The sequence below is a fragment of the Tupaia chinensis genome, unplaced genomic scaffold, assembly GCF_000334495.1.
Source record: "Tupaia chinensis unplaced genomic scaffold, TupChi_1.0 Scaffold148607_1, whole genome shotgun sequence".
Lineage (NCBI taxonomy): Eukaryota > Metazoa > Chordata > Mammalia > Scandentia > Tupaiidae > Tupaia > Tupaia belangeri.
Window position 1 is genome coordinate 2,220,507 of NW_006208456.1, and position 12,290 is coordinate 2,232,796.

Here is a 12,290-nt window from a genome sequence, read left to right on the forward strand (position 1 = left end):
CCTTGTTTTGTCTCTTTCTTTCTTTCTTTCTTTCTTTCTTTCTTTCTTTCTTTCTTTCTTTCTTTCAAAGAATTGTGTTGGCAAACACCAATAATTGAGTATAGAAATAATACTTAAGAACAACAGGGACATTTTTCTTCTGTTTGGGTGACATACTTTTCTTAACTATAAAGATCAATTACTGAATAGTTTATAAGAGGCATTGCATTTGAATTTATAAATAATCTACCAGAAATAAAAATACCACTCTTGTTCTCTACTACCTTTGAATATTCATTTTGCTTTTCTTGTAGTTGATCCCTATATCAATTGGGAATAGGTTTGTGGCGTCACCACATAAGGGCATCTTCTTTCATGTAAAGGAGGTCTGCAGGTAAGCAGGCCAGAGCAGGAGCAGTAGTGCCACATAGTCAGACATTTGGCTTCCTCACCTCTGCCCTGCAACATGTGGCTTACATCTTTAAAGTCACCTCATGGCCCAAGATCTAATACTCTAAACATCCCAAAGAAAGAGAGACAAGGAGGAGAAAGTGTGCCATTCCCTTTAGAGGACTTCCTGGAAGTACTATGCATATTTCCACTTACATCTCATTCACCAGACATGAGTATATAGAATTGCCAGGGAGGCTGGGTATTTACAACTGGGCTTACTGCCTTCCTGGGGTTTTATTACTAAGGAGGAAAAGGGAAATAGGTATTGGGATAGGCAACTAGGAAACTGGCACAGTTTCTCCTACACAGTTGTTAAAGTTTTACAGTACAGTTTTATTGATCTTGGTAATCCAAAATATTTAACCTTTCAGAATTTTAGAGGAAAGTGGGACCAGTAGTTGGCGTAATGCTATGTCGCTAGACTCCCATGTAGTTGACCACAGTTTGAGTCCTGGACCCGGTGGCTTAAACACGCTGGGCGCATGTGCATGCGTGCCCAAGATCCCGAGAGGAGAATGGAGGAGAAGGGATTGCAGCGTGGCCCTCCCCCGCAGGGGGTGATTTCTTGCTTTCTGTCTCTGTCTCTCTGTCTCTCTCTCTCTGTCTTTCTGGTGAGTACATGCGCCCTATAGCAAAATCCTCTCAAAAAAAATTTTTTTAGAGGAAAGTTTCTAAAATGGCAAAATTAATGGATTACCTTCACAAGTCTAGACTAGGACCCTGGGATGTAATATCAAAATATCACCGCAGACATTAGACAAAAACTTCATGAAGTAATGAAAATTAATGAGGGACTTTTAAGTCTGGAATGATTACAGAAAAAATATCTCTCACCTCTCTCATCTTTCTGTTTTTAGGAGGTCAATGATCTGCTGGTTAGGGAAAAGATTATGCAACTTACTCAGCAAAGATCACAGATACAGAGTCTTCAGAAGAAGGTGCTGAGCTTGGAGGCTGCTCTGAGTATTATGACCAAAGAGTTTGAGACTGAAGTTTTAAAACTGCAGCAACAAGCAGTGACAGAGAACCAGGCGGGTCAGGTAGAAATTGACAAGCTGCAGCAACTTCTTCAGATGAAGGACAGGGAAATGAACCGGGTGAAGAAGCTGGCCAAGAACATACTGGATGAGAGAACTGAAGTGGAAGGGTTCTTTTTAGATGCTCTACACCAAGTGAAGCAACAAATACTATTTAGCAGGAAGCATTATAAGCAGATAGCACAGACTGCTTTCAACTTAAAAATGAGAGCGGCATGTGCAGGAAGAACAGAATATCCCAAAATCAGAACATTTGATGGCAGAGAACACAGCACCAATAGCGTGAATCAGGACCTCATGGAGGCTGAGAAATGGTACTAATAATACTCTAATGTATTATCTTTTTTTTTCTTTTAAAGAGATTTTTACCTTAGGGTGTGTACACTTGCTGGAGAAAGACAGAGACAGTGAGAGGGAAAGTGAAAAATCACCCCCCAGGGAGGATGGCCAAGCTGCAATCCCTTCTCCTCCATTCTCTTTCTGGGATCTTAGGAACACATGTACATACACCTGGTGTTAGTTTTAAGCCACCAGGTCTAGGACTCAAATCGCTGTAGGCCATGTGGGAGTCCAGCAATGTAGCTACTATACCATCTCCTGGCCCCTGTGTATTATCTTTTGTGCTGCTATTTTTGTGCCCTTTGAAGAAATGAGAAGGACCAGCAAATGGCGTAATGGTTTTGTTGCTGAACTCGCATGTAGTTGATCGTGGTTCTAGTCCCAGTCCCAAACTCATACCGGGCACGTGTGTGTGCGTGCCCAAAATCCCAAGAGGAGAATAGAGGAGAGAGGATTGCAGCATGACCATTCCCCCTTCCCAGGGGGTGATTTCTCTCTTTCTGTCTCTCTGGCAAGTGCACATACTCTATAGTAAAAATCTCTCTTTAAAAAAAAAAAAAAAAGGGAACCAGCAGTTAGCGTAATGGCTATGTCTCTGGACTCCCGCGTAGTCGACCACGGTTCGCGTCCTGGACCCCGTGGCTTAAAACTCACGCCGGGCGCGTGTGCGTGCATCTCCAGGATCCCGAGAGGAGAATGGAGGAGAAGGGATCGTGGCATGACCATTCCCCCTGGGGGGTGATTCTCGCTTTCTGTCTCTATGTCTCTCTCTGTCTGTCTGGCAAGTGCACGCGCCCTATAGCGAAAATCTCTCCAAAAAAAAGAAGAAGAAACAAGAACTTGGAGAAGTTCATTTTAATAACAACCAAGTATTGAGTAGATTTTCTCAGAAAGTTACTTGAGGACAGGTACTAACTTCCTTAAGCTTAGCAGAGTGTGTGGGGCTTAATATATATTCTTAGCAGGTTCCCCTCAATTGCTCATGACACACTGGTTCCACAGGACGTGATTACATCTTTTAGCTTGTTTCTTTTTATTTCCTGTAAATTGAAAATTGGTTACAAAGGCTTGGCTAGATTCAGTATAAGCATTTCTTTGAATTATCCTATTTATTACCATCATTATTATTTGTTTAATTTGACCAGAGAGAGAAAGGGAAAGTAGGAAAGCAAGCCTCCAGGTGCAGGACTTAAACTGTATTTGGCCATGTGGGAGTCCAGCACCCCAACCACCATACCACCCGCCAGCCCAAACATTTTTTTTTAATTGCTAGAGGGTGCATGTACTTGGGTAGGGGGGGAGTGAGTGTCACCCAGTGGGGTGTGGTCATGCTGCAATCCCTATTCTTTCATTTCTCCATCCTGTGATGATTTTGAGCACACATGCACATGTGCCCAGTGTGTTTCTCAAGCCATGAGGGCTGGGATTTGAACTATAGTTGGCCATATGAAATTTAGCTCTCTTAACCAGTAGGCCAGGGAGCTAGCCTGAAATTTCTGCTTATTTATTTAAGTTTGCCATAGGGTACATGTGCTTACCATAGAGGGACAAAGAGAGAGAGAAAGGGAAAGTGAGAAATCACTCCCCAGGTGGGATGGCCACTCTGTGATCCTGTTTTCATTTTCCTGTTGGGATTTTGGGCACACATGCACAGCATGTTTTTCAAGCTGCCGGATCCAGGACTTGAATCACATATTTGGCTATGTGGGATCCAGCCACCTTAACCACCACGCCACCAGCTGGCCTTGAAATATATTTTTAAGAATTATTTATTTTTATCTATTATTATTCTCTAATTTTTATTATTATTTCTTTAATTTTATTATTATTCTCCAACTTGCTATAGGCCATGTGTGCTAACCAGAGAGAAACAGAGAGGGAAAGTGAGAAAGCAAGCCATCCAGTCCGGGGCTTGAACTGTGGTCAGCAATGTGGGAGTCCAGCACTTTAAGCATCACACCACCCACTAGTCCCAAAATATTTTTGATAAGCATAATTTCACAAATATTTTGTGCTGTTCCCTTTACTATACTGAGATGAAATTCATAGGTAATATATAATTAACCATATAATCTTTTTTTTTTTTTTTTTTGAGAGAGAGATTTTTGCTATAGGTGTGTGTGCTTGCCAGGGAGACAGACAGAAAATGAGAAATTACCTCCCAGGGAAGATGACCATTGCCACAATCCCTTCTGCATTCTCCTCTCAGGATCTTGGGCATAAACACAGATGCACCTGGCCAGAGTTTAAGCCTCTGGGTCCAGGACTTGAACCACGGTTGACTATGTGGGAGTTCCAGCAAGGTAACCATTATACCATCTGCTGGTCCCAACCATATAATCTGTAAAAAAAAAAAAAAAAAAAAAAATTAGTGTAAAAATTACTTGTGCAGAACTGTTCCATGCACACATTGGAGGACATCCAGTAGTGCCTTGCAATCATTGTATTAATTAAGAATTCCCCCCCAAATTTTCTTTTTTTAATTGCTGAGTCTTGGGGCTCTTTTGCCAGAGGGCACATGTACTCACCAGAGTAAGAAAGATAAAGCACCTCCAAGAAACTTAAAAAGACTTTCTTTTGCTATATAGTTCCCATCTTATTAAGAGTACTTTTAGGGAGGCTGGCAGGTGGTATGCTGTGGTTAAGGTGACTGGTTCCCACATGGCTGACCATGTTCAAGTCCCGGACCTGGCAGCTTGCTTTCTCATTTTCCCACTCTCTCTCTCTGTCTCTCTTTGGTCAACTTTTAAAAATAAAATGAAATAAAATAATGACAATGAATAAAATTAAATAATCCTTTAAAAAAAATGCTTCCAGGGGCCAGCAGGTAGAGTGGTGTTTAGGGTGCTGGACTCCCACATGGATCGAGTCTCATACCTGGCAGCTTGCTTTCTCGCTTTTCCTCTGTCTCTCTGTCTGGTGAGAGCACATGACCTGTAGCAAATTTAAAAAATAATAATGATAAGTGAAATTAAATAAATAATTCTTTAAAAAAGAAAAGTGCTTCCAGATGGGATTTTTGCTCTACATCATTATATTTTATTTTATTTTATTTTTTCATTCATTTATTTTTTTTTTACATTTGACTGCCCAACACCTTAACCACAACACCACCTGCTGGTCCCCACTATACATCATTTTTGAAGGGCTTATTTGTAGGTTCTTTTGAATTATGTGGTTATTGGGAAGGTCAGATGTGTAGGTCAGATGTGTAGGCTGACATTGAAAGTCTCTGAAAGATAAAGATTCTTTATCAGAAATGTCACACCAAAACCTCTCCCCCAAAAAAAGAAATGTCACAACAAAATTTCTTTACCTTCTTACTGTATTCAGAAGTCTATGATACCACTTCTGTTAGCAAAAGATGTGCTTCATTTTCTCTTTTTTTATTTAATAAGTCCAGTAAGTTAAGTTCCTACCATACATATGACACTTTTCTTTATATCTTTTATCTATAGTATATTAAGTGTTAAAACTTTCAGGTTAAATAAAATGATTTTACATGTAGTTATTCAGAAACTGGAGTTGGGGCCAGTCCTGTGGCTCAGTGGTTAAGTGCTATAGGAAGTCAGATCTCACATGGTCCATGGTCCATCACAATTCAAATCCAAGCCCTAGTGTCTTAAAAACCACGTAAGGGGGGGTCAGCAGGTGGTGTGGTGAAGGTGCTGGATTCCCACATGGTCGACTGCAGTTTGAATCCTGGACCTGGCAGTTTGAAAATCATGCCAAGTGCATGTGCCTGTGTGCATGTCCAAAATCTAGAGAGGAGAATGGAAGAGTAGGAATTGAAGAAGGGATTTTAGAGGCCACCCTCCCAGGGGTGATTTCTCAATTTCCCTCTCTGTCTCCCTCTGTCTTTTCAGTGAGTACAGGCACACTATGGCAAAAATCTAAGAAAACATACATGTACACAAAATAGCCTACACAGGGACACGTGTATATGCATGTGTGTGTGTGCGTGCACAAAGTCCTGACAGGATGGATAAATGGCAGAAAAAGAATGAGAGGTGCTTCCTCTTTCTTCCTCTTTCTGGCAAGCACAAGCACCCTCTAGCAATAAAAATAAATAATTTAAAATGCTAAAAAAAAAAAAGCCTATGAATAACAACTTTTTTTCTTGTTCTCTTTGTCTTTTTGTATATCTGATACATAATGTTACATTCAAATTTTCTATTCTGTTTACTTCCTGTTTGAACATAAATACTTTTCAATGTTGTTACAGCTTTAGTCATTTTTATCTTAATAGCTACATAATATTTTGGACTGGCTAGCAAGATGATATTCTTTTCAACATTATGGCTTTGTAATGGACTTAGTTTGCTTTGTAGTTATACAATAGTCAGTTATGGTATGGAATTTTTCTTACACTTACACAGTTTATAATTTTAAAAAGAGAAGCTTACTCTGATCATACTTTTTCTTTTCACTTTTTTCTTTTGAAATTCTTTAGGACAAATATTAAAGGAAATGTGGATATTGGAGAGTTGACCTGGGAGCAGAAGGAGAAAGTCTTGAGACTGCTCTTTGCAAAAATGAATGGCTATGCTCCAAGGTAACTCCTTATTTCTGCAGTGAAATACCAAGTTATCATCAAACTTAGAAATCACATAGAAATAATGAACTTGGGGCCAGCAGACGGCGTAGTGGTTACATTGCCAGACTCCCACATGACCGATCACGGTTTGAGTACTGGACTTGGTGGCTTCAGACTCACATTGGGTGTGTGTACGTGCGTGCCCAAAACCCCAAGAGGAGAATGGAGGAGAAGGGACTGTGGCATGGCCATCCTTCCTGGGGAGTGATTTCTCACTTTCCCTCTCATGTCTCTGTCTCTCTCCAGCGAGCGCATGTACCCTATGGCAAAAACCTCTAGAAAAAAAAAAAAAAAAAGAAAGAAAAAGAATTAACTTATTCTTACTTAGAATTAAAGGAATGGCGGGGTCAGCAGATGGCATAATGTCTATATTGCTGGACTCCCATGTAGTTGAATATGGTTCAAGTCCCAGACCTGGTGGCTTAAAAGTCACACTGTGTGTGTGTGTGTGTGTGTGTGTCCAAAATCCCAAGAGTAGAATGGAGGAGAAGGGATTGTGGTGTGGCTATCCCCCAGGGTGTGACTTCTCACTTTTCTGTCTTACATCTCTGTCTCTCTGGCAAGCATGTGTGCCCTATAAAAAAATCTCTCTTAATAAAAAGGGAGGGACCAGCAGTTAGTGTAATGGCTATGTCACTGGACTCCCACATAGTTGACTGTGGTTCGAGTCCCCGACCTGGCGGCTTAAACTCATGCCAGGCACGTGTACATGTGTGCCCAAGATCCCAAGAGGAGAATGTAGGAGAAGGGATTGTGGCGTGGCCATTCCCCTGGGGGATGATTTCTCGCTTTCTGTCTCCCTGTCTCTTTCTAGCGAGCGCACACGCCCTATAGCAAAAACCTCTCCAAAAAAAAAAAAGGAATAGGAAAGGCCTAAAATATATAAAAGAATCCACAGCTCAGCTACTGCAACTTCCAGAAATAAAGAATGGGAGATGAATGAACAACCATTGAAAATGAAAGATAAATTAGAATTAAAAGGAAGGGCGAAAGCTTAATAGATGTTTAACTTACTAAGAAGTTACAACACTGCACAGTTGAATGCATGGAAACTAAAGTAAAGCTTAACAACTGTTAAGATTTTAGAGCTGGCAAGTGGCATGGTGGTTGGACTCCCCCATGCCAACTGCGGTTTGAGTCCCGGACTTGGCCACTTGCTTTTTCACTTTCTCTTGCTCTCTCTCTCTCACTGGTCAAATAAAAAATAATAATAACAAATAAAGTTAAATAAAGAAAATAGTTATTTTAAAAACTCTTAAGATTTTATTAATTTGCAAAGGTAATTTTGTTTAAATTGGTTTTTAGTCAAAGGACTCTCTAATACAAGAAAGAGAACTATAGAGAGGAAAACAAATCCACAGGTACTCCAAATAATTTCTTTACCGATTTACTTTCTCCTTGTGTTATCAATGGCCATATCCTGATACTAAACAATAAAGTAGCTAAAATAAATTAAGCATTGTTTGTTTGCTACATGCTTACCACTATGGTAGGAACTCTCAGGGTTTCAAAAAGATGAAGATACTGCCCTTGAACTCAGAGAGTTTATAATCTAGCTGCGCAAACAAAACCAACTCTAACACATTAGATGGTATGGTAAAGTAAAACCAGCATTCAGACAGTATGGCTAGAGTAGTCAGGCAGGACATGTCTGAACAGTGTGACTGTGGGATAGTGGGTGGAGAGAGGGCACATCAGGTAAGTTGGCTAGTACAAGCAGAAGCACAGGGATAGCAATGAGCATGGGGTGTTCAGGGAACATTTAGGAAAAAACTACTTGGTCTAAGAAAATGTGTGATGCTGAGGTGCAATTAGAAATAAAGTTCAGGGCCAGCAGGTGGTATATATGTTAAGGAGGCTGGATCCCACATGGCTGGCTGTGCAGCTCGAGTTCCAGATCTTGCAGCTTAAAAATCATGCTGAGAGTGTGTGGGTATGTACCCAAAATCCCAAAAGGAGAATGGAGGAAAAGGGATTGCAGCGTAGCCATCTCCCCCACCCTGGGGAGGGAAAATTTCTCACTTTTCTTCTCTCCCTGCATTTCTCTCTCTCTGGTATACCAACAATAAATTTTAAAATATTAAAAAGAAAAAGGAAATACAGTTTAACCTATAAATTCCAAGCCTTAATGTCCATGCAGAAGAGCCTGAACTAAATGCTAGAGAGTAGTGTGTAAACCTCCTTTTCTTCAGGACTAAAACATACTCTTATAGTCTCTTATTGGAAGAGTTCACAGGTCAAGGTCAGAGTTCTCAGGAGATATTCACCGAGCACAAGAATAATGGGTTGGAAGGTCAAAAACTGGGGGGAAACAGCTGAGGCTGCCACACTATTCTGGGCATGCGGTGGTGAGGTGAGAGGTCTAGGCAATAAAAAGGGGAGAAACTAAGAAAAAGGAAAGAGAAACAGGACTTGGTGACAAAGGACAAAAAGAATAGAAGAGTAAATGTTTTACGTTTTTTAGCTTAAAGTAAACAATGGGGCCAGCAGGTGGTGTGATGGTTAAGGCACTGGATCCCACATAACTGACTCGGCAGTTAGTCCCAGACTGGATGTCTTGAAAAACATGACAGGCGTGTGTGCATGTGTGCCCAAATTCCTGAGAGAAGGGACTGAGGAATGACCGTTTCCCTCAGGGAGTGATTTCTCATTTTCCCTCTCTTTGTCTCTCTAGTGAGCACATGTGCCCTATGGCAAAAACCTGAAGAAAAAAAAACCTTCAAAAGTGCCCACACTATAATACTTTTACATTCTTACCATATTCAGAGCTCCATAAATACCACTTGTTAGCAAGAGATTTACTTAATTTCCTTATTTACTGAATAAGTAATTTTAGTTTCTACCATACATAAGTTTTCTTTACATATTTTGTCTACAGTATGTTAAATGTCATAACTTTAAGAGGAAGTTAAATAAATGATTCTACATTGTTATTCAGAAACTGAACTTGGGCCAGTTTTTATTTAATTCATCCACTGATTCATTTAACATACATGCATTGAGTGCCTGCCGTTTATTGAGGATATAATGCAAAAAAAGCATGATGCTTAATCTCATGAGGTTAATAGCTGTTATGTATCAGTCATGTTCATCTTTGTGAATGTTTTGATTTCTTGAGAACATGTATCAACCTATTTATTTATTTTAATTTGACCAGAGAGAGACAGAGTGACAGAGAGGTAAAGTGAGAAAGCGAGACACCAGGTCCAGGACTCGAATTGCAGCACCCTTAACCACCACACCACCTGCTGGCCTCTCAACCTTAATATATTAACTAGCCTAATATTATACATCTGTGTGTGCAAAAGCTCATTTTGAAAGTAAGCCCATGCAACCAAAGCATATCACTTAGCCCTTTAAAACTACTTGAAATATGAGGCTCTAAGGAGACATTGCTTTACTTTTTTGACTTTTATTCACCACAGGAAATACAGCCAGAATTCTAGGCCTCCAGTCCCAGAATATATTGTTTCTGATGGTGGCGAAACACAGGAATTGGGGTAAGTTCTCTCTTGCAAAAGTAATGAACATGAGGGGAACCAGCAGTTAGTGTAATGGCTATGTCGCTGGATTCCCACGTAGTCAACCGCGGTTCATGTCCCGGACCCGGTGGCTTAAAACTCACGCTGGGCGCGTGTGCGTGCGTGCCCAAGATCCCGAGAGGAGAATGGAGGAGAAGGGATTGCGGCGTGACCATCCCCCCTGGGGGGTGATTTCTCGCTTTCTGTCTCTATGTTTCTCTCTGTCTGTCTGGCGAGCGCACGCGCCCTACAGTGAAAATCTCTCAAAAAAAAAAAAAAAAGTAATGAACATGAGCATGATTACATTGGTTCTTGTGGGCATTTTATATGTGCTAGAATTGAGAGTTCTGTGTCAAGTCTTGTTCTAAATGAAGTTGTGTGTGTGTAGCTGTTGTCAGCTCTGTTGTTTTGTCATTTTTGCAGGGATGAAAGCAAGCCTCAAGATCAAGTCTTCATCACCCAGCAAATTCCAGTATCAGAGCCTTCTGAAGAAAAGGTGCTTCCCAATATTCCAAAAGGATCACAAGAGTCTGACATGGTAAGGACTCTCTAATCAGCCCACATACCTGTTAACCTGCCCTGTGCTGCTTCTTGCTAAGTCAGTTTCCTTTATTAACTAGGAGCCTTCAGGATCAGTGGAAGAGTAACAGTAGTACTATTATGAGATCATGGCAATTTTTATAACAATAACCATACTGAAGGCATGTAATAATTAATGTAAATGTCTGTTTATGCCTTTTAGTGTGGAAAACCTATAGATTGCCATGTGAAATAAGCAGCCTAGGAGGCCAGCAGGTGATGTGGTAGTTAAAGTGCTGGTTCAAGTCCTGGACCAGGCAGCTTGCTTTCTCACTTTCCCTTTCTCTCTTTCTCTGGTTAAATTAAAAAATAACAACAAAAAATGTCATTAAATAAATAATTCTTAAAAAAAAAAAAACAGCAGCAGCCTGGCTAAAATATAATGTAAGAGTAAGCATAGTGACCTTATATCTCCTGGCTTTGGATGTAGGTGGGAAATCTGAGTCATTACAACTTAGGGAAACGAAGGCATTATAAGGAATATGGCACCATTAAAAAAGAAAGCCATGGGCCAGCCGGTGGCGGGGTGGTTAAGGTGGCTGGGTCCCACATAACCAACTGCACTGTTCAAGTCCTGGACCCAGTGGCTTGGGAAACACTGGGTGTATGCATGAGCATGCCTGGGGTCCTGAAAGGAGAATGGAGCAGAAGGGACTGCAGCATGGCTATCCCCCTGGGGAGTGATTTCTTACTCTCTCTCTCTCTGGTGAGTGCACATACCCTATAGCAAACAAAAAGTAAAAAAATATATAAAGCCATGTTTTTCTCATTAAAAGCATTTTATTTGTAATTTCTTACTTACAATCAATTCACAATGTGTAGAATATGAGAAATTTCAAATGAAGCCATATCAGAACAAACAAAATAAAATACTGAATTTTCTAGCTGCTACTATTATGAACTAGAACTGTACAGATTTTTTCCCCATTTAAGAAATAAGAGAGTCTTCTGAGCAGCAAGTAGCTGGCTAAATGAGTTGATTCCAATCACAGCACACAGTTTGATCAGTCAATATTTTTAAAACAATGGTTTTTGTTAACGTAAGGAAAATATTAGGAGTCTACGTGATTATATTTAATTCCAGTTGGGAATCAGAAAATAATGATCTTTTATTCAACCCAGCCTATAGTTGTTGAATTGGATTAACTATCATTACCAGTTGCCAGCTGTGGTAAGAGATAAAATGTGAGACATTTTATTCTTAAATTATAATCTTCTATTGTCTCACCTTTAAGAAGGCAAATCTTGGGACCAGCAGATGGCATAATGGTCACGTTATTGGACTCCCACATAGTTGACCGTGGTTCGAGTGCTGGACCTGGTGGCTTAAACCTCACGCTGGGTGCATGTACGTGAGTGCCCAAGATCCTAAGAGGAGAATGGAGAAGGGTTTATGGCATGGCCATCCCCCCCCAGGGGGTGATTTCTTGCTGTCTCTCTGTCTTTGTCTCTCTAGCGAGTGCACGCACCCTACAACAAAAATCTCTCTCTCAAACAAAAGGATCTTTTCTGTTCAGCATATCAGTTTCTGTTATGACTAAAATTTAGACATATGGGGCCCAGCAGTTGGTGTGGAGGGTAAGGCAGCTGGAACCCACATGGCCAACTGTGTGCTTCAAGTCCCAGAGTCAGTGGCTTAAAACAGGCGTGTATGCATGCCTAAAATCCTGAGAGGAGAATGGATTGCAGTGTGGTCAATCCCTTTAGAAGGTGCTTTCTCACTTTCCCTCTATTTCCAGGGAGCACATGCGCCTTCTAGAAATGATTAAAAAAAAAAAAAAAAAA

At 40.6% G+C, this 12,290-nt stretch overlaps 1 protein-coding gene across 1 annotated transcript in view; it reads left to right on the forward strand.

Annotated features, from left to right (window-relative positions):
• Positions 1-12,290, forward strand: part of BBOF1 (basal body orientation factor 1) — a 41,418-nt gene that overhangs the window by 22,600 nt on the left and 6,528 nt on the right. The window contains exons 8-11 of the mRNA XM_006170538.3: positions 1,290-1,783; positions 6,262-6,363; positions 9,831-9,905; positions 10,350-10,464. Of these exons, the coding sequence (XP_006170600.1) occupies positions 1,290-1,783; positions 6,262-6,363; positions 9,831-9,905; positions 10,350-10,464 (786 nt within the window). The remainder of the gene's footprint in view (positions 1-1,289; positions 1,784-6,261; positions 6,364-9,830; positions 9,906-10,349; positions 10,465-12,290) is intronic.